This window comes from Symphalangus syndactylus, chromosome 10 (assembly GCF_028878055.3).
Source record: "Symphalangus syndactylus isolate Jambi chromosome 10, NHGRI_mSymSyn1-v2.1_pri, whole genome shotgun sequence".
Lineage (NCBI taxonomy): Eukaryota > Metazoa > Chordata > Mammalia > Primates > Hylobatidae > Symphalangus > Symphalangus syndactylus.
The window spans coordinates 122,307,193-122,332,319 of record NC_072432.2 but is presented as its reverse complement, the minus strand read 5'-3'; the positions used below and the strand labels follow the sequence as shown (position 1 = coordinate 122,332,319).

Here is a 25,127-nt window from a genome sequence, read left to right as displayed (position 1 = left end):
TTCAGGCACTTTGGGACAGAGCAGTGAGTCAGAGGTTGGCATCAAAACTAGAATAGAAGCTGTACTTCTCTCTGGGGATTCTCCTCCGGGCTTTAGATTCCCCAATCATACAACTTCCTAATTGGAAAGAAAGGTTCCTAAACAAGAGCGGGCGTTTTGCTGGAGCCTGACAGTGACTAATAAGGTCGGTCTAAGGACTGTCTGATGAAAGAGAAGCTGGATTTACTTGTCACAGTGAATTTTCTAAAGTTCTTTCACCCCGAGGTTTACTGCTGAATATAAATAAAAGACCTCTCCTTGGGCAATCCCATCGCAATTCCTACAAATATGCCTCAGTTAATTAAATTAACTTTGAAATGACATTCCATGTCTTGCTCCAAATTGCCTTTATTTTCTCCAAGATCTGCTTATTGACAAGCTGTTTCACAAGGTTCCTGTTTAAACTGGTTATGTTTCGTCCACAGACTGCAGACGAATTGGAGACAGGTTTTATCATTATCTCTATAGCCGGCATGGAGTAGCCCTTGCGTTGTACTCATTTAACTGTGGACCAATGGCTCACAAACATACAATTAAAAAATATATATCTAGGGTGTTTACACAGTATCCCGACAAATACAACATGGTAATTTAAATCTCCTTTGCTGAAATTCATACAACTGAAGGCCAATTCCTGAGTTGGCAATGGGGTGTGGATTTTAAAAATTAGTCTTTTTTAAAAATCAGGGCTTCGCTTTCGCAATTCAAGTGGCTCTGGGCTTAAACACATTAAGTCCCAAGCTGTGACTCCCTTCCAGGGAACAGCCGCGTAGGCGCGGGCACGCACACGTGGACACACACACTCACACGCGCCCTCCCACACCCCTTTCCGTGTGAATCGCCTGCGGGATTTAGGGCTTCTCCAGCAGCGATTACTGTCAGGTGCGGAAAGCAAGCCTCTTTGTTCTATGGGTATTTTCCTCCCCCTGGATTTGACTGTTATTTACTGGCCACGTGAGCGCCAGGCGCGGGTCCGGCGGGGGAGGCGACCCCAGAGCAGGGGAGACAAAGGCTGGCCCAGAGCGCGACCCGTGCGCCCCAGGGACGTCTCCCCAGCTCCTGCGACACGCGTGAAACTGGCCCGGACCTGCCTCCTGAGAGGCTTTTTCCAGAAATGTCTTGTTAAAGCCTTTGTCAAGGAATCGGTGTTTACTTGCGCCGGGAGAGCTCCGGCCCTGGGTCCTGGTAGGCGGCGTATTTCTGAGCTGCTGGAGAGCAACCCGGGAAAGCAAAATCAGCCTTGGACTGTCGGGGCCCCTGGGGCTCCTTGCTCCTTATCGAAAGCGAGTTATTAGATAGACCCCCACAGTCCCATTCAGCAGAATGAGAAACTGGACTCAGACACCTTTTGCCCTCCCCACAGGGAGGCCACGCAGTGCGGCTTTGACCACTGATCTCCCACCCGGAGTGCCCGACGCCCAGGGTCCTGCCACGGGGCAGCCTCGGTCAGTCCACAGTTGTGGCCCCTTCCAGGGCCTGGACTAGGCTGAGCACAAGCCTTGAGCGCAACATTTAAGAAGGGCGCCGAAAAGTCAGTAATCAAAAGAAATATCTTGATGCAATGCCTCTTTAAAAGAAAAAAAAATATGCAAAAAATCCATGATGAATAAAATACTAAATTTTAAAAAGAGAAAGGATCCGTGCAGTGCCATCGTAAGCCATTTTGGAGCCCGGAGCAAAAGGAAATACCACCTTGCCCAAGCGGTGCCCCTCACAGCCCATGCGAGTAGAGCCCGGGGGTCGAGGCATTCGGGGCGCAGGCCAGTCGAAGGTCTCGGAAGTGGAGGCTCCGCCGAGCTCCGGTCGGGGAGTGCAGGGATGGCCCCCGGGACCGGAGGTGAGAGCTCGGGAGAGCCGCTCCGCCCGGAACAAAGGCATGGGGAGAGGGCGAGCTGGGGCGGGAGAGACCCGGCGGGTTCCGCTGCCCTCGCTGCCTGGGTCGGGCTTCCACGCGCGCCCTGGAATGGAATACGCTACTCTGCAGCCTCCGAAACTGCGAGCGAGTCCTGTAACTCCCTTGCTCTGTGATTAATTCTCACTAACAAGACTTGGCAAGATGTCGGGCGAATGATTTTTGGCTTCTGCACGGTCCCCACCGCGTGCGTGCACAAACCCCCAGCCAAAAGCCGCCTCTGGGAAATTAAATGCAAAAGAGAAATGGGGATGGGGAGGGCCGCTACGTGACCAGGAAAAAGGGATGCCCAGAAACCTGAATCGCACCCAGAGCTGCTGAAGTCCTTTCAAAAGGTCATTCTTTGCGGGTACATTTTCCAGGGTCCAGCTCCGCAACAAATGTGGACCCTGTCATTTCCTGAAAGGATAATTCACAACTATGCAAGATAGGGTGAAGACGTTTCCCAAACCCGACCAGGGTTAAATAAACATCTTTTAGGAAGCGTGGAAAGGAGTGCAGCCTGCTCTCCTCCCTCGGAACACCATTCCGGCAATTAATGCCTCCCTTTGGGTCGTAAAGCAACAAACCCCACACCTCACTCGAATCCTGGGCTTCGGGCGGGAGGACTTTCTCTTTCATCTTCCAAGCAGGGGGTTGCCCACGTTCCTGGGGAAGCTATAAAACTGATTGAATGGCTTTAGATGAAAATCGATCACGCTAATGCATACGCTAACGTCTCAGGAATCGCATATTCAGAAAGGACTGGCCGGGCCGAAAGCGCACGGGGAGTCTGGGGCTAGGAGGTGTCAGGCCCCGCTGGGTGGGCAGCGGCGCTCCGGTCCCCTCTCTACTTGGGTAACCGGGAAAAACCTACGGGGCTGTCACGCGGGGAAGCGCGAAGGTGCCAAGGGATGAAAGCTCAAACCCGAGCCCTGGCCTCCTCAGCCGGCTATTTCCTTTGGCGCCGCCCGCCTAGCGGCGGGGTGCAGCGGCTGCACAGGTGCCGGTGTCGGGCTGGAGGCGCGGCACAGGCTAGGCCCGCGGGCAGACGGCGAAAGGCGCCGCGCGCTCCGTTCACAAAGTCCAGGCGCTGCCCGCCGCTGGCGGCGGGTCGGAGGCCGCCTCCCTCTTCCTCTCGGCCTCGGTTTTATGAATGGGCCTGATGGCGAGCACCCGGCGCCCTGTTTACTCCGCTCTTTGTGACGTCGAGTTCCCGTGACCGGGAGCCAGCGGCCGCGCTCCATTCAAGCTCCGGGGAGGGGGTGGGAGGAGGGGCCAGAAGGGGGCGGGGAGTCAGCGCGGGGGGCGGGGGACGGCGCGGGGCCCGGAATGGAACGGGGCGGGGCCTGGCGGGGTAGTACCTAGCGCCCCCTCCCCCGGGAGCGCGGAGGAGCATTAATAAATCTCTAAGCCGAGGAGGAAACTCTGGCTGGGGCAGTTCGCTGAGCGCCGGGGGAGCTTGGGGAGCGGCAGCGCCGGCGCCAGTGGCGACAGGAGCCGCGCGACCGGCAAAAATACACGGGAGACCGCCGCCGAAAAGAGTCTGCGGTCCTCTCTCGTAAACACACTCTCCTCCACCGGCGCCTCCCCCTCCGCTCTGCGCGCCGCCCGGCTGGGCGCCCGAGGCCGCTCCGACTGCTATGTGACCGCGAGGCTGCGGGAGGAAGGGGACCGGGGAGAAGAGGCTCGCCCGCGGGAGCCCTTGAGGACCAAGTTTGCGGCTACTTCTGCAGGCGTCCCTTCTTAGCTCTCGCCCGCCCCTTTCTGCAGCCTAGGCGGCCCGGGTGCCCTTCTCTTCCTCGCGCGCCCCGCCGCGTCGGTTCCCGGCGACCATGGTGACGACGGAGGAGCTGCGGGAGATGGACTGCAGTGTGCTCAAAAGGCTGATGAACCGGGACGAGAACGGCGGCGGCGCGGGCGGCAGCGGCAGCCACGGCACCCTGGGGCTGCCAAGCGGCGGCAAGTGCCTGCTGCTGGACTGCAGACCGTTCCTGGCGCACAGCGCGGGCTACATCCGAGGCTCGGTCAACGTGCGCTGCAACACCATCGTGCGGCGGCGGGCTAAGGGCTCCGTGAGCCTGGAGCAGATCCTGCCCGCCGAGGAGGAGGTACGCTCCCGCTTGCGCTCTGGCCTCTACTCGGCGGTCATCGTCTACGACGAGCGCAGCCCGCGCGCCGAGAGCCTCCGCGAGGACAGCACGGTGTCGCTGGTGGTGCAGGCGCTGCGCCGCAACGCCGAGCGCACCGACATCTGCCTGCTCAAAGGTAAACGAGGGCTCCGGGCGCTAGCTGGAGGGGGGGAGATGGAGGGAGTCTTGGCGGCCTGCGCCTTATTGGCATGGGAAGGAGTCCCCGGCGTGATTCGTGGTTGCGGGGATCCCCGCGCGCCCCTTTGTGTGTGTTGGTGTGTACGGGTTTGCAAGGTTTCTGTGCAAGTGCGAGGTTCAAGTCCTCAGGGACAGTGCGGACGGGTTCCTCAGGTCACCTGAATTCCGCACGGTCCTAGCGAGGCCCCGTTTATTGACACTAACGGTCCTAGCCTCGAGGATGAAGCGACTCCTCTGCGAGGTCCATCTTGCGTCCCGGGAACAGTTTCCAAGTACCACGGGGCGCGTGGGGACAAGATAGGTCTGTTGGTTTGGCGTGCTGGGGCCCTGCACTGAGCCGGACCGGGAGAATCCAAGAGGTAGAGAAAAGGGTGAAGAGGAGTAGGCACCGAGGTACAATTGGCCCTGCCAGTTTCACTGAAAACAAGACCCTGGCAAATGCAGAAAGGGAGATTGGATTGCACACACTGTGTAGAGCGATCTGTATCTGCGTTCCCGCTGCCCAACTCCGAGCTCAGCTTGGAAGGTGGCCAATCCCCGTCCCGGGCTAGATCCAGGCTCTGGAAGCGGGAGCCTGAAGGACTGGGTATCTGGGGGACGCCAGGCGGAACCTGTCCTCTAGCTCCTGCAAATCCGGGCAGCGGAGAATGACCACCTTTTGTTCAGCCCGGATTTTCGACTATCTGATGGCGGCGCGTGCCGGATTTTAGCGAGCCCTGGCGAAACTCTCGGCGGCGGGGCTGTCTTGTCACATTTGGTAGTCGGAAATCCTGGAAAAATCGCGTGCTGTTCGAGTCCCTGGAGAGACCGGGCGCCCGCCACACCTGCAGCTCCGGGAGGGTCCGCGGCCCTCGGTCTGGGGAGCGGGCAAGGCGCGTGGGGTCCGGGCGCCCCCTGCCGCGCTGCGCCCCCGCCTCCCGCCGCCGCATTCCGCGCATTCTTTCGCGCGGGTAGGGTCTGCGCTTCCGAGCCCGGGAGGCAGTTCAGACCCCCACGCACACACCCATCAAAGAGCCGCTCCTCCCCCCGCAGGCGCCTTCGCAGCCTCCCTCCCTTCCTTTCCTTTCCGCTCCTCTTCCGACCTGTCCACCAGGGAGGAAGGGAGCTGGAAAGGGGGTGGAAACCTCTCTCCTCCAAAAAGCACAACAAAACTGCTCAGTGCGGAGGAGCCGGGTTCGCCCCTGCCGAACAGCGGGGGGCTTTGTTCTCCGCAGTTGTTTCCTGCCCATTTGACCTGTCAGCTGCTGGGGAAACGCTGCTGTTGACCTTTGGATGAACTGCTAAGGCGATTTTGCTGATTTTTCTTTCTTTTTCCGCGAGGGCTGTCTTTTGCTCCTCCAAATGAGCCCAGTCCCCCTCCCTTCTCCCCAAAGCGCTCCAAGAGAAAGTACCAGGAAGGGGCTTGCCCCGGAAGGCCTGGCCGCTGAGCGGGACCAGGTCCTGGTTAAGCCACCAGGGTGGGCGTCCGCGCCATTGTTTGAGCTTGTCGGCGCTGGTGGGAGAGACGAGTGCAATTCCTCTGGGATGCAAGTCCCCTCGAATGGCCGGGGCTGGCCGGGATGTTCCCCGCACGGCGCTGCCCTCGAGTCCCCCCGATGGAGAGCGCGGGCGCGCCTTCCTTCGCTGGCCTCCAAACCCGGGACCCGCGAGAACACAGCAGGGCTGGGACTGGGTTCCAGCCCCACGTGGAGTCTGGATTTGTTTTGTTGTGTTTTGCTTTCCTTCCTGGAAGAAATCTCGAGGGGACCGCCCTAGAGCGGCAGCTCCGGGACCTCGGCCCTTGGGCTTCCGGGGGTGCAGCCACTTAGGGCCTGCTCCCGGGGAGAGAGGGATTATTTTTTAAGGTTTATCCCCAGGGCGCGCGGCATTTCCCTGTCCCTCGTGAATCCTGTTGAGAGGCCTCCCTCCCCAACCTCCTCTATTTCCCCAGCCAGACCGATTCGAGAGCCCTGGAGATTCGGGGCGAGGCTGGTGACTGGGTAGTACAGGCCTCTAGGTAAAATGACAGCCCTCTGGTGGGTGGCGAGGTGCCTGGCCAACGGAAGAGAAGTACTTTAAGGGCTGTTTCCTCCTGGAGCCTGCACTGCCTTTCGTAGTCGGCCCCGATGCGGGCAGGGAGGATCATCTTCTGCATCTCAAAGTGGACATCCTTGCAGATGGAGGTGTGCAGGCCTGGGCCACAGATTTAGCTTCGGTCTCTTCTGGAATAGCCCCTCCTAGCCAGAAGTTCAGCTTCTGCTTCCAAAGGGAGCCTGCCCTTGGAAGCAAGCACCTAAAATTGAGAGATGGGGGAATCTTCCAGCCTGCTCTGTTGTGGTGGTGAACATCTTTGAGGTTAACTGGGCCCTATTCGGTTTAGCTTAGCTGATTTTGACATATGTATTCAGCAGAGGCCATCTTTAACCCAGTTCCTCTTCTTCCTCTTTGCCCTCTAATGGAAAGGCATCCCTAGAGAGGTCAGAAGGAAAAAGTCAGTATCTGCTCCCACAGCTCTGCGGGAAGGGGCTGGGGAAGGAAATCAAGGTGTCTCCCAGGCCTCCAGATACACCTCCCTTCCATGCCTGGAAGCCAGTGCAGTGGAGCAAAGGTGGTTTCCCGGGAGGGGGCTCTGGGGCTGAGACCTAAAGGGGAATTTTGAGAAGCAAAGGAAGAAAAAGCCCCTTAGATTATCTCTAGTAAATGCCTGAATTGGTGAAGGGTTGGAGAATGTGTTTCCTAGTGGAGTAATTCATTTTATTTTCCAGCGAGGGAATGTATGTATATCTCATTTCAGGTGTGCCTGTGCATGTCTGTAAAGCAGGACAGGAAGGCAGTGGAAGGCCTGATGGTTGGTGTCTGCCATTCTTGGAGGGGTTAGGGGAAGCAATAAAAGCAACAATATTTTCAGAAGTGATAGTAGCATTTCCAGCCAAAGCTATCTAATTCTCTTAATTAATTGCATTTTAAAATTCAGTTTTTCTATTTCTGCCACGTTGAAGGGTTACTTCAACCATGTTGAACTGGTTACTCCATGCAGGTGGCAGGAGGTAAACTTCGCTTAATATCAATAAAGTACAGCCTAGTCTTTACATTTCCTCAGATTACCTGACTTTTGCTAAAAGCAATAACGAAAAATCTAATGTTTTCTATCTTTGCTAGTAAAGGATTTCCAGTGGGGTAATTTTTTAAAAACTCATTTAATTTAAAATCCTGTAAGGCATTTTTAGGGTCAGTTTGGAAATTTTAGTTTTTCGATTTTATCACAATACACTTCTTGAAATCCCTTTCTCTCTCATTCATAAATCCTTGGATTAGAGTTTGAGACTCCCCTGGTCATTAGAGAAAGACAAAAAGAGCTTTTTCTTACCCTGTTATTTGCCTTTAATAACCTCAAATAATAAAATAGTCTGTTATGCAAAAAGATTTCAGGTACAAAAACATTACCTTCCTTTCCATCTACCTAAAACTTCCCTCAGCCTTTGTCAGTTCTAATTTAAAAGCTGTCCTGGAGCTGTCCGAGAAATGGGGAAGATCATCTAGATATTCCAGTTTCTCCTTCCACTCACCCTATAGTACCCGATAGCATCCAATAGCCCAGGGCCTGACCATACAGCCCGTGATATTACCCTTTCTGTAGAAAACAGTCACTAAGGCCACTGATGAACGTGGGGGAAGAGGGACACAATTAACAGCTCTGGAAACTCTGGTGACATTTTTCTGTTTTTTCTCTCTCTAGCACCACCATTGCTATCTCTGTCTTCAGTTCCCCAGGAGGGCAATGGCATCAAACAGCACAGCTCTGGGGGATGTCAATATCGCATACCTTTTCTACCTAAAGGGAAAATGACTAGCTTTTCTGCTTGCAAATATAATAGCCTTTCTGCTTGCAAATGTAATACAATGCCCATGACAGCCAAGGATTGGAAGTGTAAGTGCTAGGTCTTACAGGTGATTTTTTACAATGAAGCAAACTCACTATGTTAGGCATCATTTACATTGGATGTCTCCAACTAACAAAAGTAACTAAAGACAGATGTAGGTGTAAATTGAGAGTGAAATTTGACCGTCACAACTTCCTTGGGCTTATCCTGGGTGGTTATAGGAGAGGTGGGCTCCACCCACAAAAATGGACTGCTCAGAAAAATGAGGGAGAGAAAAAGGGTGGCCACTTTACTGAGCCAAGAAATTCCTTGAAAAAAAATCAGAACATCTGAAACCAGATAGCTGATTTCCTTACGGGGAGGCAGTTCCCGGCTAACAAAGAGGAAGCACGATGGGAAGAAAAGTTCACTCCAACGGAAGCCAGTTTGCTGAACATAGCAGATCGCCCAAGAGGACTGGGAGAGACTGCAAACCAGTTCGAGCCCCCAGCACAGCGTTAGGTGTCAGCCAGCTGGCAGGAAGGTCCAGGTGTCTGTGTTCAGAGTCTCAAGGTGAGAAGTTCACTTAGTTGGATTTTAAATACAGCTCAGCATTTAATAGGTGCTTACTTAGTCAACAGTCACATAAAGTAGAGTTCCCAAAGGCAAATGGCCTTCAAACAACCCCAGACTTTCTTGCAAGAGCATGACTTTTCTGGCAAGAGCAAGGCCATGAGCCCTGCCTGGGATCTGGCACTATTCTGAGTGTTGGGGGCATAATGGGGAAAAAGTGGCAGCCACATTAAGATCCATGACCAAGGCCGGGCGTGGTGGCTCACACCTGCAATCCTAGCACTTTGAGAGACTGAGGCAGGCAGATCACTTGAGGCCAGGACAGCATGGCAAACTTGGTCTCTACAAAAAATACAAAAATTAGCCGGGCAAGGTGGCATGTGCCTGTAGTCTCAGCTACTCAGGAGGCTGAAGCAAGGAGATTCCTTGAGCCCAGGGAAGTCAAGGCTACAGTGAGCCATGATCGTGCCACTGCACTGCAGCCTGGGTGAGAGAGTGAGAGTGACAGACCCTGTCTGGGGAAAAAAAAAAAAAGATCCATGACCATAGTCACCACCAAAGGACAGTCTTCCCCATCACAGATCCCATTAACAGTCCTATTATGGTGATATTATCAGCGCTACATCAATCTGCCCTTTGTAAAGTACTTTTACATACATTATCTCCTACTCCTGCAAGGGATGGGGGAGTGCAGTGGAGAGCTTCTGATGAGGGGTCCTCATTTCCACTAAACTTTGAAAATTGCCTCCGTGTTTGCGGATGTGAGAAGGACAAGGCACGGCGGAGTTGAACCGTAGATGGAGTTATTCTTCAATTAAGTCTGATGAAAATCACACTCCTTTTTTTCTTCCAGACTTTCAAATTGTAAAATAAAGGTGATAAAATGAGAGATTTAGGAATAGAAAATATATTCTTAAATAACGACATGGGAAAAACAGGTTGAAATTAGTAAGAAATCTCTTATGGAACTGCATTCAGTAGGACACAGACACGTTCAATACATTCATTTCATACATTCAAAGGGCATAGGAAAAACAGAATTCATTCATTCAGAATGGCACATTTGACAATGAAATTATTCAAGAGATAGAAATGCAGATTTTGGGCACCTGCTGCCTCAGAGCTGGCAAAACTGACCCGCAAATAAGTAGATCCTGGATATTTAGAAGCAGAGGATACTGGAACGTAAAGATCATTATAATCAGAAATTCTTACATTTTGAGAGTGGGAAAAACCAGAGTTGAGGAGAGAACATACTTGTCCAAGTTCCACAAGTCGAGATGGACTTACACCTGGATCTGTCTCCAATTCTCCTTGCACACCTGCTAGGGGCACGGGATGGAGCCCAGCCCCTTTGTAGACAATGAGGAGAAGCTTTCCCTTTCATAATTTTTTGGGATAAAACTTGGTGATGTAAATCTAGCTCTCGAAAGAGCTGTAGCTGTAGTACTTGCATGGATTCGGGGATGGGTAGGAGGGACTGACTGGAAGTCGCCTTAGAATAATCTCGTTTGACCCCACCCACAGTAAGAAACACATTTTAATTTATATCGTGACCCAGGAGAGGGATACATGCACATCTGAACAAAAGTTCCATGAAATGATATCCTCTTTAAGGGCAATGCATCCTCCTAATTCCTATTCTATTGTATTCCATTTTAAAAATGTGGGTCATGACTCTTTAATGACAGCCTGGATTAGGAAACCAATGGATAGAAGCAGAGTTTGGTGAAATATCAGCAGTGCCCTATTTGGATCAGTTCTGTTTTTGCATGAAAAGTCTGTCTTCACTTGATGAAACCTGCAGGCAGTGCCCCCTGGAGAAGGGCCCACCAGGAAGGGGTGGAAGGCAGAGGTGGCATAGATTGACACCCAGAGATGACTTACTGGGGCATGGCCCTGTGGGGGGTGGACTTGAGCAGCTTCTTCCACCGATGGATAAATGCTAACTTGCATGCATCCTCCCGCGTCACCTTCACTGTGTCCTCCGGGCTCCACCAGCCCAGAACACATAGTTCTCACCCATGAGTGCTGGCCTGAGTACAGTCCAGGGCCCACCAGAAGGAACTGCCTTTAGTGTGGCATCTTGTGAAACCAGCCACAGACCCCCAAAAGCTGGCCACCACTGTCAGGGACAAGAACCTTCCAGTGCTCCTGCCCCTTGAGCGAATTTGCTTCTTCACCTTGTTCTCTTTTTTTTTTTTTTTTTTTGAGATGGAGTCTCACTCTGTCACCAAGGCCGGAGTGCAGTGGTGTGATCTCGGCTCACTGCAACCTCCACCTCCCAGGTTCACGCCATTCTCCTTCCTCAGCCTCCCGAGTATCTGGGACTACAGACACCAGCCACCACGCCCAGCTAATTTTTTGTAACACGTTTCACCGTGTTAGCCAGGATGGTCTCGACCTCCTGACCTCGTGATCCGCCCACTACGGCCCCCCAAAATGCTGGGATTACAGGCGTGAGCCACCGCGCCCGGCCCACCTTGTTCATTTTTGCTTGTTCTTTAAAACTCCCTCAGAGGGAACTGACTTTTCCGTAATCATTTTTCTGCTGCCTTCTAATGGTGCCTTTTCCAGACAGTTGCAATCAGCCTGGGGGAGATGACGAACGACCCCCTCAGGCCAGATCTAGCCTGTTCCCCAGCAAATGGGTCACTTGGGCCCTCCTTGCCCCCCACACCACTCCGTGGCCAGCAGCCGGTGCCAGGTCCCTCACAAGGGTTCTGCTGAGTGGCAGCCATGGCCATGCCTGGGAGAGAAGATGGAGGTCTGGAGGTCTCCGGAAACCAAGAGACAGGTTTCTGGGAGAGCAGGCTGTTAAATGCCCAGTACCTTACCAGCATTACCCAGTACCTTAGCAGCATTACCCTGTCCCTGATTCCTCTTTGGCCTTTGAGGATCTCTGCTGAGGGCACCCAAGGGCATCCCTCCATGTAGACACCGAGAAGGGAAAACTTCGTGATCTGTCTCCTTGATGCCAGGCACAGAGCCTGGCTGTTGGGGCCAGTCCTCAAAGGCCTCTGTGCAGGGGACTTTCATCACTTACAGATGAGGAGGAGGCTCCGAGAAGTTCAGGAGGCCCGGGCTGCACAGGTGATACATGCTCAGTGTGGGGTGCAACCTCATGGCAGAGCCTGTGCCCTTTCCGGAACTTCACTCCAGTGCCCTGTTCCATACCCTCAGCAATGGAGACAACATCCTCTCAACTGCTCTGGGCTCTTCCTGCTTCTCCAGCCCCAAGGACCACTCTGCTCTGTGACCATGAGGCCTGCCCTGGCACTCCTGGGCCACCCAACCATTCACTTTCGAGTGCAGGCGACAGCTTGTCTGTCTTGGTGGTGAGTTTTTGTAGGACACAACCTGTGTCTAACATGTCGTTTTAAAATGTGTTTTAATAGCTCAAATTATGTAATAGACAAAAGAATCATGTAGTTAGAATTTTTGCAAATCCTAGAGAAGTATATATAGAGAGTAACAAGTGATGGCTTGGAATACAAGTGCTCAACCTCTGTTAATGAAGAGTTTCCCTTCTACTTTCTCTGAAAGGGAGCATGGACTGAAGTTTCCCATCACAGAGGCCCCTGAAGGACTTCAGCTGCAGACAGATATTTCCTTCCTCTTCCCCCATCCTCTAATTACTGCATTTTGGGCAGCAGTGGTGGCAGCCGAATAAGGAAAGGGGTTTATGATGGGAGGGAGGGGGTGCTTCTGTGATGAGGTGGCTGCTGAGGCCACCAGCATGACCGAGGCTGACGGTACCAGCCCCACCAGCAGGTTTTCCATCCAGGGAGGCTGGTCACTGTGACTCAGCAGGAACAAGGGCCTGTGACCAGAGAGAGATCCATTTATATCCTGAGGGAGGGAGAGGAGGGGAATAGAGAAGCCTCTGGTCAGAGAGGAAAAAATGTACGCCCTGTTTCTATAAGCCTTATGACGTGGTAGAGAACCGTTTCCTTCCTCTCAGTAGGAAGCAGTCTTTAGGGTTGGGATTTGGGGCAAGTGACTGACTCACCGTCACATGTCTGCACATTGGAAAATTTCTATGAATGGCCCTAGGGCACAGAGGTCCTATGTCACTGTCATGAAGACCGCAAAGGTAGCGACATCCGGGACCGTCGGCCATCTTGTCATTGGAGTCAGTTGAATGGGTCTGTTGGAATGGTGGTTCTCCAACGCACAGGCGCTACTGAATCAATTGAATCCATTTCTCGACCTACAGAAACTGCAAAATAAAAATAAAAGCAGGGGCATCCATTGATAGCACTGTGGATTGGAAGTTGGCCGCAAAAGGAAGTCCCAGAGATCACAAGAAAGCCAGAGATAGGGCTTGAAAAGTTGCCTTTTTGGATGGCCTCCCTGTGGCCTTTCCCTGCCTCCACCCCTCCTGGATAGGAGCACTCACCCTATCCCAGCTCAGCTGGCCATTTATCATCTTCTTCTTTTATTTAAAAGATCTCCTTTCTCTGGAAGATGATCCCACAGATAACCATTCCAGGGCTTACCCACTCTCAGGTCTGAAAATTCTCCCTTGCCCCAAACCTGCACATAGCATGAGGGGTTTATTTAGATTTAAGCCCATTTTCCTCTTGTTCTGGCCTCTAGGTGACGGAACAGCTGTTCATGAGGATGTGCAATGGACATCTGTTCCGTTGCTGAGATCCAGAAGAGTTTGTACCAGGGTCATTTTTTTTCCTTCTTTCTCACATTGGAGAACCTCCCCCAAGGAAGGGCTGGAATCGGGTGGCAGGTGTCTCTACAGGTACTTAGTGTCCTTGGAAGCCCAGCGTGACCTTTCCTTCTCTATTTTGTCATTGTCCTGAGGAGCTACTCCACAGAGTCCCTTCTGCACATCCCCCTGCACGTCTTCCTTTGTATGTCTACCTCTCTAACCCAAGTCTTGTCCATAAAGCTTATCCTTCCAGCTTTGCTGCAGTCCTGGCAAGTGTGTCCTCTCCATCTCTGGAAACCGCTCCATGGCCATTCTCTAGGTCCACAACGCCGCCTAGTGGCCAATATGGAGCACGCCAGCCCCTGCCTTCCTAGCAGCCCGCCTGAGTCTGTAGGAGTCGAGTTCTTTCTGACTTCCTGCTGGCTTAGTGACCCCATTAACCTGAGCTTCTTTCTCCTTTACAGGCGGCTATGAGAGGTTTTCCTCCGAGTACCCAGAATTCTGTTCTAAAACCAAGGCCCTGGCAGCCATCCCACCCCCGGTTCCCCCCAGCGCCACAGAGCCCTTGGACCTGGGCTGCAGCTCCTGTGGGACCCCACTACACGACCAGGTAGACTTGGGGGGCAGGGCTTGGAAGTGGGGGGCAGGGACAGCTTAGGGGCCAGTGGATGCCTTCTTTTCAGAGTTCTGAAGGTGTTTTTTGTCTTTGTTTTTGAGACAGTCTTGCTCTGTCACCCAGGAGTACAGTGGTGTGATCATAGCTCACTGCAGCCTCGAACTCCTGGGCTCAAGGGATCCTCCCTGGTAGCTGGGACTACAGGTGGCGCTACCATGCCTGGCTGATTTTAAAAGGTTTTTGGTAGAGATGGGGCGGGGGGGGGGGGTCTTGCTATGTTGCCCAGGCTGGTCTTGAACTCCTGGCCTCAAGTGATCCTCCTGCTTTGGCCTCCCAAAGTGTTGGGATCACAGGCGTGAGCCACTGCATCCAATCCTGAGATTTTTTTAAGTCTTTGAATGTTATGCCTTAATCTGGGGAGAATGCGGTGAACCCTGAATATTGGGGTGGGATGTTAGGTAGGGCCTGTTTACTCCTTGGAAATCTTCCCCTTCCCTCTCTAAATATCCTCCTAAGAAAAAAATCTAAAGACATGACTCCCTGGCTTGGCCTCTAACGTGGTGTGCGGACAAGTGAGGAGGCCTCCAGAAGCCCTGGGAGACCTGCTCTCTGGGAAGCTGAGGTCATTCTCCTTTGAAGTAGCAGGCCATGAAATACATCTTGGGCCCCAACAGGCAGGCTGCTCCCATGTATCAGCCAAATGAACATAGATGGTCACCTACCCTTCCTCCAAGAAAACCTACTTGAGCCACTGTGTTTCTTACAAGCCCACCCTCCAGCCCTTTGAGTTAGATGGACTCTGCTGCCCACATCTCATGTGCTAAATTTAAGCCACTGTTGCCTCATTTTACCAAGATCCTTTCTCTTGTCTGTGCGGCCATGAGGGCATCAGCTTATTTATTTGTTTATTTTTAGAGACAGAGTTTCACTCTGTTACCCAGGCTTGAGTTCTGTGGTGCAATCATAGCTCACTGCAGCTTCAAAGTCCTGGGCTCAAATGATCCTCCCATTTCAGCCTCCCAAGCAACTGGGATTACAGGTGTGCACCATCATGCCAGCTTCATTTTTTGAGAGATGAGGTCTCATTATGTGCCCATGCTGGTCTTGGAACTCCTGGCTCACATGATCCTCCCACCTCAGCCTCCTAAAGTGCTGAGATTACAGGTGTGAGCCACCGCACACCTGTTTTTGATATGCCCGGTGAATACATATCAAAACAAATAAGTATCTAAACCACACAGCAAATGGCTTGATGATTAGCAGATATAAACTCAGTGTCACAGATGGTGCCATAAGGCCAGCGTTGTCCTGCCGCTTATTTTGCCATGGGGGAGGTGCAGGAGAGTCCTACAAGACTTTACCTGCCCTGGCCTCTCTGCCCACAAGTAGAGGGCAAAGGCTGGAGAAGTACCACTGGGCCCATCGCCCCTCCAAGAGTTCCAGGAGGCTACAGGGGGAGCCTGGGAGGGCCAGGCCCAGCAGGCATTCTTCCTGGGCTTGGAAAGGAAAGCTCTTCTCAGACAAGCTTCCACTCCCTGTGCCAAGCACTTTACCCTCATGTCATTCAGGGGCCTTTGTTTCCCTTTCTGTGCAGGGGGGTCCTGTGGAGATCCTTCCCTTCCTCTACCTCGGCAGTGCCTACCATGCTGCCCGGAGAGACATGCTGGACGCCCTGGGCATCACGGCTCTGTTGAATGTCTCCTCAGACTGCCCAAACCACTTTGAAGGACACTATCAGTACAAGTGCATCCCGGTGGAAGATAACCACAAGGCTGACATCAGCTCCTGGTTCATGGAAGCCATAGAGTACATCGGTAGGCTGGCCCTGCTTTAGGGTTCCTGGGTCTGAGGGCGGGTGGGAAGGATGAGAAGGAACCCCTGTAAGCCTGGGTTGAAAGTGGACATTGGAGGCACTGAATCCAAGGGTCCCCATTCCCCCTCTTCCTCATTGGGAAGGCTTTCACATTGGATGTTGGGTCGGGAGGGAGGAGAGAAGATGGACCTACACCCAGGCTTAGCTTGCAGAGCCAGTCACCTTCCCCTTGCATGGCTTCGGTGCCTAGATGGTAAGAGTTTTTGGATGGAGAGGAAGACACAGGGAGCATTGAGTCACAGTTTTTATTTTATTTCTATTTATTTATTTATTTATTTATTTATTTATTTATTTTGAGATAGAGCCTTGCTCTGTCGCCCAGGCTGGAGTGCAGTGGCGCCATCTCAGCTCACTGCAACCTCCGCCTCCGGGGTGCAAGTGATTCTCCTGCCTCAGCCTCTGGAGTAGCTGGGACTACAAGTGCGCCACCATGCCCAGCTAATTTTTGTATTTTTGTAGAGACAGTTTCATCATATTGTCCAGGCTAGTCTTGAACTCCTGAGCTCAAGTTATCCCCCCTCCTCAGTCTCCCAAAGCGCTGGGATTACAGGCATGAGCCACCACCCTGGACCCCACTGTTTTGCTTCTGCAAATGGAAATCCTTGAACAGATAATGGGATTTAACCAGCTCCAGCATAGTGATTCGGGAAAATAGACCTCAGAATGGGGGGCATTCTAGAGACCCTCCTACATGGGTTTTCTTCCTCTCCAGTCCTTGGTCTAGCATGGCTAGTCCTTCCTTCAGAGCCCCCCCAACCCCAGGGGCTGGCTGGTGCCCCTGGTCGGGGCTGGGGTCTGCAGAAACGTGCACTAACCTGTTGAACCCTGTCCGCAGATGCGGTGAAGGACTGCCGTGGGCGCGTGCTGGTGCACTGCCAGGCGGGCATCTCGCGCTCGGCCACCATCTGCCTGGCCTACCTGATGATGAAGAAACGGGTGAGGCTGGAGGAGGCCTTCGAGTTCGTTAAGCAGCGCCGCAGCATCATCTCGCCCAACTTCAGCTTCATGGGGCAGCTGCTGCAGTTCGAGTCCCAGGTGCTGGCCACATCCTGTGCCGCGGAGGCCGCCAGCCCCTCGGGACCCCTGCGGGAGCGGGGCAAGACACCCGCCACCCCCACCTCGCAGTTCGTCTTCAGCTTTCCGGTCTCCGTGGGCGTGCACTCGGCCCCCAGCAGCCTGCCCTATCTGCACAGCCCCATCACCACCTCTCCCAGCTGTTAGAGCTGCCCTGGGGGCCCCAGAACCAGAGCTGGCTCCCAGCAAGGGTAGGACGAGCCGCCTGCGGGCAGAAAGTTGGGACTGAGCAGCTGGGAGCAGGCGACCGAGCTCCTTCCCCATCATTTCTCCTTGGCCAACGACGAGGCCAGCCAGAATGGCAATAAGGACTCCAAATACATAATAAAAGCAAACAGAACACTCCAACTTAGAGCAATAACGGCTGCTGCAGCAGCCAGGGAAGACCTTGGTTTGGTTTATGTGTCAGTTTCACTTTTCCGATAGAAATTTCTTACCTCATTTTTTTAAGCAGTAAGGCTTGAAGTGATGAAACCCGCAGATCCTAGCAAATGTGCCCAACCAGCTTTACTAAAGGGGGAGGAAGGGAGGGCAAAGGGATGAGAAGACAAGTTTCCCAGAAGTGCCTGGTTCTGTGTACTTGTCCCTTTGTTGTCGTTGTTGTAGTTAAAGGAATTTCGTTTTTTAAAAGAAATCTTCGAAGGTGTGGTTTTCATTTCTCAGTCACCAACAGGTGAATAATTATGCTTAATAATAAAGTATTTATTAAGACTTTCTTCAGAGTATGTAAGTACAAAAAGTCTAGTGACAGTGGATTTAGAATATATTTATGTTGATGTCAAACAGCTGAGCGCTATAGCATGCCGATGTCAAGGCAGTTAGGAAATAAATGGTGTCTTGTAGGTATGTGCAAGGTAGCATGATGAGCAACTTGCATTTGTTGCCACTGAGAAGCAGGCGGGGTGGGTGGGAGGAGGAAGAAAGAAGAAAGGGAAGGATTAAGTTTGAATTGCCTTTAAAAAAAAAAAAAAAAAAAAAAAAGACAGGATCTCATTATGTTGCCCAGGCTGGTCTCAAACTCTTGGGCTCAAGAGATCCTCCCACCTCAGCCTCCTGAGTAGCTGGGACTGCAGGTGTGTGTCATCATGACCAATGTGAATTGCTTTTGAAGCTGGTTCATGGGCATGTAGGCCACCGAAGCAATTTTAGACCACAATAAGTCAAGGTTTTTTCTCTCTGATGATCACTGGGTGATTGGAGCATTTTTCGCATAAACCTGCCTAAGATTTGTCTATCGTCTGTGATCAATATGCCATATCACACTAAGGTGCTCCTGGAAAATTGGGTGCAGTTCAAATTTTCCTACAGCAAATCATTTGGCAAGGCCAGCCATTGGAGAAACCAGACAACTAGAGATAACCCTGAAATGAATCCTTTTGTAAATTGAAGCACCATCTGTTCTTTTTTTGCATAAATTGGAGGTTTTAATTTTAGGGCAGTTACCTGAAGTGAAATATACCAACAATTTCTTGTGTTCTTTAAATTCCTAGTTAGGTGAATATTTTTGAAGGTCCTCTTTTGAATAAAGAGGGGAATGGACACCACATTTCAGGTCTTCTCGAAGTGTGGAAGGGCAAGAGAGCATCAGTGAGCTGATTGTGGATTGCTTACATCGGATTCCATTGGTATGAATTTCCCAAACTGGAAATCAAAGCACCAGGGTGGAGTTGGGGCTGACTGCTGGTGAGGGGGCTGGCCGCTGGCTCCCGTGACATGTGTCACGGGCACGCAGGCGCCATTTTGAATCTATCGTGGGCATGTGGGTGCCATTTTGAATCCTTAGTTGGGCCTTTCTAAATAGGGAATGGCTTTGGAGAGAGACACGTTTTCTGTGGGGAGGGTTTGTGGGGGAGGGAGGAGGGAACAAGCTACATGCTATTTTGTTTGTAGTATTGTGGAACAGTCTTATTATGGAGTGCCAGATTAGAGGTTATTGCAAACTTGTCTAGAAGTGAGAGCATGGTTTTTTTTTAGCCCTTTGAGAATCTACATCTAATGAACATTCTTGCTCACCCATAAATAACGTCAAGCCTCAATGTCACCGTCACGTTGGGATACTCTTTCTCATCTGGCATCCTAGACAGGACCAGGTTGGTTACCTTTCCTTTCATGAACCATGAACCATGAACCTGTGATGACATCATTCATCCCGACTTCGCCAAGCTCTGCCTATGGGTGAGGCCAGAGCTCCCACTGGCAATTTTTAGAAGAGCCAGAGGCTCCCTGCTTCCTCTAGAAATAACAGTTCAGGGTGAAGCATGGAGGGGTTGGGTTCCCGGACAATGGAACCATTTAGAGACAACACAGTTGAACATTCCCACTTTTCCCTTGATTCCTGAAATTCCAGTGGGTTCTGCAGCTGAAAAAGCCCTGGGTCCCAGCAGCAGAGACAGGAGAGAGGGGCTGCTTGGGCGGGGAGGGACGGTAACCTGCAGAACAGATTCCATTTTTATAGAACGAGTACACATTTGCCAAAACTGTCCTGCTTTCCCAGGCTGGATTCCCACCACAGGGACCGTCAGAACTCAGGACTAGCTCCAGCAACATCTTTCCTCCGAATTCAAGCCTTCTATCACAATGTCAAAACAGCTATTTATAAAGCCATTTTCATTGTACTTGATAACAGCACGAGTCCCAAAACTTTTCGAAATAAAATAGGACGTTGGCTTGATTGGAAAGAGGGACTTTTTAAAAATTGTTCTTTCGTCAGAAGCCTTTTGAATGACTTACAATAGCTCTGATGAAGATACCACCCCAGGGTCAGTCCAAAAGGTCAGTGAGTTCCAATAGGCATCCATCCCTCCCATGAAGGGATTCTGGTGATGGGAAGTTTCTGTAATGACAGGAAAGCATTGACCCTCATTGATTGCCAACTTTGCTGTTAGCCGTGAAAGACAGGATGCTCATTGGGTATTCTATAGAGTGAGGAATGCTGCCTATTCCCTCCCAGAATGTCTGACCCAGGGGTGTGTGTTGAGGAGCCGTGGGAGAAATGGACCAAGTTTTCCCACAGAGCAGTATTAGGCTGAAGAGCAGGTGACTGGTAGACCCCAGCTCCCATCATTCCCTCCCGAGGCCATTTTGTTCAGTTGCTCATCCACACTGGATTCCAGAGAGTTTTCCAATTTGGGAAGCCATGAGAAAGGTTTTTAAATCTTGGGAAGATGGAGAGAGGGACATAGGATAGTTGACTCCAACATGACAGGAAGAGGCTGGAGATTGGGAATTGGCCTCCAACCAAGCCTGTAGTAGTAAAGCCATGGTCCTGCGTTGGAATTACCTGGGGAACTTTTACAATTCTGATACCCAGGCTCTCCTAGACCAGTTCAACCAATTCTAGGTGGAGGACTCAGGCATCAGTGTGTTTCGTAGCTCCCTGGGTGCTTTCCCTGTGCAGCCAAGCTTGGGAAACTGCCATGCTTTCTGGATGTCAAGGCACTGTTGGAGGCTGGGTGTGACAGCACAGAGCCAGGTTGTCTTGTGGAGACCACAGACATGGGTTTGCCACTGGCTCAGCATGGCCTCACTGCCAGTCCCAGCCTGGCTGAGGGACAAGATGGTTTCTCTTGGGAGTTCCTGAGTGGGGCACCCTTCCAGGCTTTTTGAAAGGCAGCTGATCTGTGGAGCCTTGTTAAGGGACTCAATACAGTGTTTGGGTATTGATGTTTTTCCTTGAGACTGTCTTGTCCATCAATAAAGATGGAGCATGACTCCTCTTTGAACCCCGCTTCCCCACCAGTACCCTCTCTCCCTTAGAGTTTATGAGTTATTCAAGGAGGAGACTTCTTAAAGACAGCAATGCAATTCTTGTAGCTTGTGTAAATAGCCCCGTCTTTCAGAGTGATATCATTTCTACATTTGATATGCCTGTATTTCTGTAGGATGTATATAGTTTAGGGGATTTTTTTTTTGTTTGGTTTGGTTTTTTAGAAGTCAGTATGTCTGGTTTTATTTATTGCTTGAAAAAGATCATTTGAAAAAAATAAATACATTTTCAACCACTTCTGGCTTGGTTAGACCTTTCCTTGAAAACTGTTCTGCTGTTATGACTTGGAAGGGGAGGAAAAAACCGCTGGGTCAGTTAATAATCTTGCCCACTTAAAGCACAGTGGAGATGGAGTCCATTTGTTTCCCTTCTTTTCTTTTTTTTTTTCTTTTGTTTTCTTCATGGAGCCCTTTTCTTTTCTTTCTTTCTTTTTTCTCTTTCCTTCTCTCTGTGTCTCTTTCCTTTTCTTCTTTTCTTTTCTTTTTTTCTTAGACAAGGTCTCACTCTGTCCCCCAGGCTGGAATGCAGTGGCACAATTGTAGCTCACTGCAACCTTGAACTCCTGGGCTCACGCAATCCTCCTGCCTCAGCCTGCCAAGTGGCTGGGATTATGAGTGCACGCCATCATACCAGACTAATTTTTTTTTGAGATAGGGTCTCACTCTGTCACCCAAACTGGAGTGCAGTGGCGCAATCTCGATTCACCACAACCTCTGCCTCCCAGGCTCAAGCAATTCTCCTGCCTCAGCCTCCTGAGTAGCTAGGATTATAGGCGCGTGCCATTACTGCCTGGCTAATTTTTTGTTTTTGTTTTTTGTCTTTTTGAGACAGAGTTTTGCTCTTGTTGCCCAGACTGGAGTGCAATGGCACGATCTTGGCTCACCACAACCTCCACATCCCAGGTTCAAGTGATTTTCCTGCCTCAGCCTCCGGAATAGCTGGGATTATAGGTATGTACCACCACACCTGGCTAATTTTGTATTTTTAGTAGAAATGGGGTTTCTCCATGTTGGTCAGGCTGGTCTTGAACTCCCAACCTCAGGTGATCTGCCTGTCTCGGCCTCCCAAAGTGCTGGGATTACAGGGGTAAGCCACCGAGCCCAGCCTCCACCTGGGTAATTTTTAGTAGAGATGGGGTTTCACCATGTTGGCCAGGCTGGTCTTGAACTCCTGACTTCAAATGATCCACTCATCTCGGCCTCCCAAAGTGCCGGGATCACAGGTATGAGGCACCACACTCAGTGTTTTTTTTTTTTTTTTTAGAGACATGGTCTCCCTGTGTTGCCCAGGCTGGTCTTGAACTGAGCTCAAGCCATCCTCCTGCCTCAGCCTTGCCACCGCACCTGGCATGAACCCTTTTGCTCCCTGAACACTCTTCAAAGCAGGCAAGAGGAGAAAGCTGATACTCATCTCCAAGAGCCTGATTTCTCCACGCCATTCTCCAGTAGCAGAGAGACAAGGAAGAAGTAAATGATGAGAGATAGACAGCACTTCCTCTTAGCCTCTGCTGTGTGTCATCACTTAGGCCTTTAAGATTGACCTGTGCCGGCCGGGTGCAGTGGCTCACGCCTGTAATCCCAGCACTTTGGGAGGCCGAGGCGGGCAGATCACGAGGTCAGGAGATTGAGACCATCCTGACCAACATGGTACACGGTGAAACCCCGTCTCTACTAAAAAAAAAAAAATACAAAAAATTAGCCAGGCGTGGTGGCGGGCACCTGTAGTCCCAGCTACTCAGGAGGCTGAGGCAGGAGAATGGCGTGAACTCGGGAGGTGGAGCTTGCAGTGAGCCGAGATTGCGCCACTGCACTCCAGTCTGGGAGACAGAGCGAGACTCCATCTCAAAAAAAAAAAAAAAAAAGATTGACCTCTCCCACTGAGGAGCCATCATTATATCCTGTACTTGGTTGTAATAGAAGAATGCAAAAGGAATGACCACTCCTGGAACACCCCTCCCCATTGGGGAGGAGGTCCAGCCTGTCTCAGAGAATCTGAAGAAATTTTACTGACCTCTTATTCCACTGGGATCGTGAAAATGAGCACTATGTATCAAGGCCAGGTTGAAGAAGTAAGCTGATAAAGGTGGTGTCATATGTCAGTGGTACCCCTGGTGCTGATTGTGGGTTGCTTGTATCAGATTTCATTGGTATGAGTTTGCCAAACTGGAAACAAAAGGCATTAGTAAACATGCATTCCTACCATATCATGACAATTTAACGGTATTGTGGAAGCACTGGCCAATGTAATTAGCAAGGGAGAGAAATGAAGTATACAGTTTGGAAAGTGGGAGGTCAAATGATTTTCAGATGATGTGTGTTAAACAAAAGGGAATCGACTGAGAAACCATCAGAGATAAGGTAATTCAGTAAGTGGTTGATTACAAAGTAAATACAAAAAAACAGCTTTCCTATAGGAAATATCAATTAAAAATTAACTAGAAGTGGTAGAAAATCCCATTTGCAATCATAACTTAACACACCTATGATAGACCTTAACAGAAATAGGTAGGATGTATACAATGTATACATGGTATGACCCTGCCAACGGACACACAGAGACACTTGGAGAAAGCGGAACATACAGATGGTCCCCAATTTACCAGTGTTTGACTTTACAGTGGTGGAGAAGTGATATGCATTCAGTAGAAACCATTGAAAAAGGAAAATAAATCTCAGGACCCCCAAACCACTAAGCTAAATGGAACTCACTAATAAATCTTGGGACCCCAAATATCACTAGGCCACAAGGAAATTCCTTGTGAACAAAGAACAGACAGAACTCAAAGTCCTCTCTCTGCTCACCATGAGACAAATGCTTATCTGATTGCTTCCTTTGCCATATTGTTTCACTAAGAGGCTAAGGCCTAAGTGACTATTCCTGTAAATTGTGTTTTCAGTGGAAGGCTTATCAGAAACTCAAAAGAATACAACCGTTTGTCTCTCATCTACCTATGACCTGAATGCCCCCATCCCCACTTTAGGTCATCCCACCTTTCCAGATCGAACCAATGTACACCTTACATATATTTGTTGATGTCTCATTTCTCCCTAAAATGTATAGAACCACCATCAGGACCTCCTGAGGCTGTGTCACGGACACATCCTTAACCTTGGCAGAATAAACTTTCTGAATTGACTGAGACCTGTCTCAGTTATTTTGGGTTCACACCGCAGTACCCATACAGGCATCCTGACTTTCAATTTCAGTATAGTACCCTTTAAATTACATGAGATATTCAACACTTTGTTACAAAATCGGCTCTCTTGGATGATTTTGCCAATTGTAGGCTAATATGTCTTCTGAGCACATTTAAGGTGGGTAGAACTAAACTATGATGTTCGGTACCTTAGGTGTATTAAGTGCATTTTAACTTACGATATTTTCAATTTACAATGGATTTATCGGGATGTAGTCCCATCATAAATCAAGGAGCATCTGAACTGTATTCTAGGATAAGAACACCCAGTATTGAATAGTATTTCTTCATAAATTACCCTATACAGTTAATGGGATCACAATCAAAAGAGCAACAAGATTTTGGGAGGAACATGGCAAAATGATCTTGAATTCACTGTAGAAATAAATATTCAGGAAAATTTTGAAAAAAAATAACAGAAGGGAATCCCATGGTGGAGGGAGAGAAATTCATGTCCTTTTGAATTGTCCATTTATGACTATCGTGATACAAGTAGTTTAGCATTTCCACAGGAGATTATTCTTAAACATTCCTGGGCCCACCTAAGACTTAGAGACTCTACAAATTCCCACAAGATTCTGATTTACAAGCCAATTTAGGAAAGTCTGACACAGGTTTCGCCTCTTCCATTCCCTTTCATTCAGTCCCCTCCTAGCATAACAGTCCACAAACCATAATGCCTTCAATTACTATCGCTGTATAACAATTTACCCAAGAAGTTTTGTAAACTAACAATAATTTGTTTCGCTCACACATTTGTTAATTAGGAGCCTGAGAAAGCCTCTGTGGGCATTTCTTATTTGAGGATCTCTCGCGTGGTTGCAGATGGATGTTTGCTGGGGCTGCCATTACTTGAAGGTTTGGTTGGGTTGGCCATCCACAATGGCTCACTTACAAATGACTGTTGATGTCGGTCATCAGCAGGGAGTTCAATTGTGACTGTTGACTTGAGTGCCTGTAAGTACTGTCTCCATCATGGTGGTTCCGGAATTGTCAGATTTCTTACATGACAGATCAGAGCATGAGTGTTCCAGTGAACAGGATGGAAGCTACCCGCCTTTTATGATCTAGTTGCAGAAGTCTCAGCACATCACTTCATCTCTACTAATTGGTTTTAAGCCTGCTGAGATCCAAGGGAGGGGAGACAGACCCTGCCACTTGATGGGAAGAGTGTCAAAAACTTTGTGTAGCCATTTTTTAAAAACCACCACTCCAATAAACAGATAGTTATCTAGAAAACCTGAAAATGCAAGTTTCACCA

At 50.3% G+C, this 25,127-nt stretch overlaps 1 protein-coding gene and 1 long non-coding RNA gene across 3 annotated transcripts; one reads left to right on the top strand and one right to left on the bottom strand.

The window, feature by feature from the left end:
• Positions 1-3,284: 3,284 nt before the first annotated feature.
• On the top strand, positions 3,285-17,619 carry DUSP4 (dual specificity phosphatase 4). 2 transcript variants are annotated; one of them, XM_055295869.2, is made up of 4 exons: positions 3,285-4,198; positions 13,806-13,951; positions 15,552-15,771; positions 16,666-17,619. In XM_055295869.2, the coding sequence occupies exons 1-4, from the start codon at positions 3,766-3,768 to the stop codon at positions 17,049-17,051; spliced, it is 1,185 nt and encodes a 394-aa protein (XP_055151844.1). In that variant the 5' UTR covers positions 3,285-3,765; the 3' UTR covers positions 17,052-17,619. The 2 variants fall into 2 exon arrangements, with proteins under 2 accessions (XP_055151844.1, XP_063467525.1); XM_063611455.1 differs by lacking the exon at positions 3,285-4,198 and adding an exon at positions 5,184-8,672.
• A 3,503-nt stretch (positions 17,620-21,122) lies between these two features.
• On the bottom strand, positions 21,123-24,876 carry LOC134731667 (uncharacterized). Its single transcript, XR_010114134.1, has 3 exons — positions 24,762-24,876; positions 22,681-22,832; positions 21,123-21,187 (listed from the first exon to the last, which is right to left on the bottom strand). It is a non-coding gene; the product is annotated as an uncharacterized lncRNA (long non-coding RNA).
• Between the last annotated feature and the right edge of the window lie 251 nt (positions 24,877-25,127).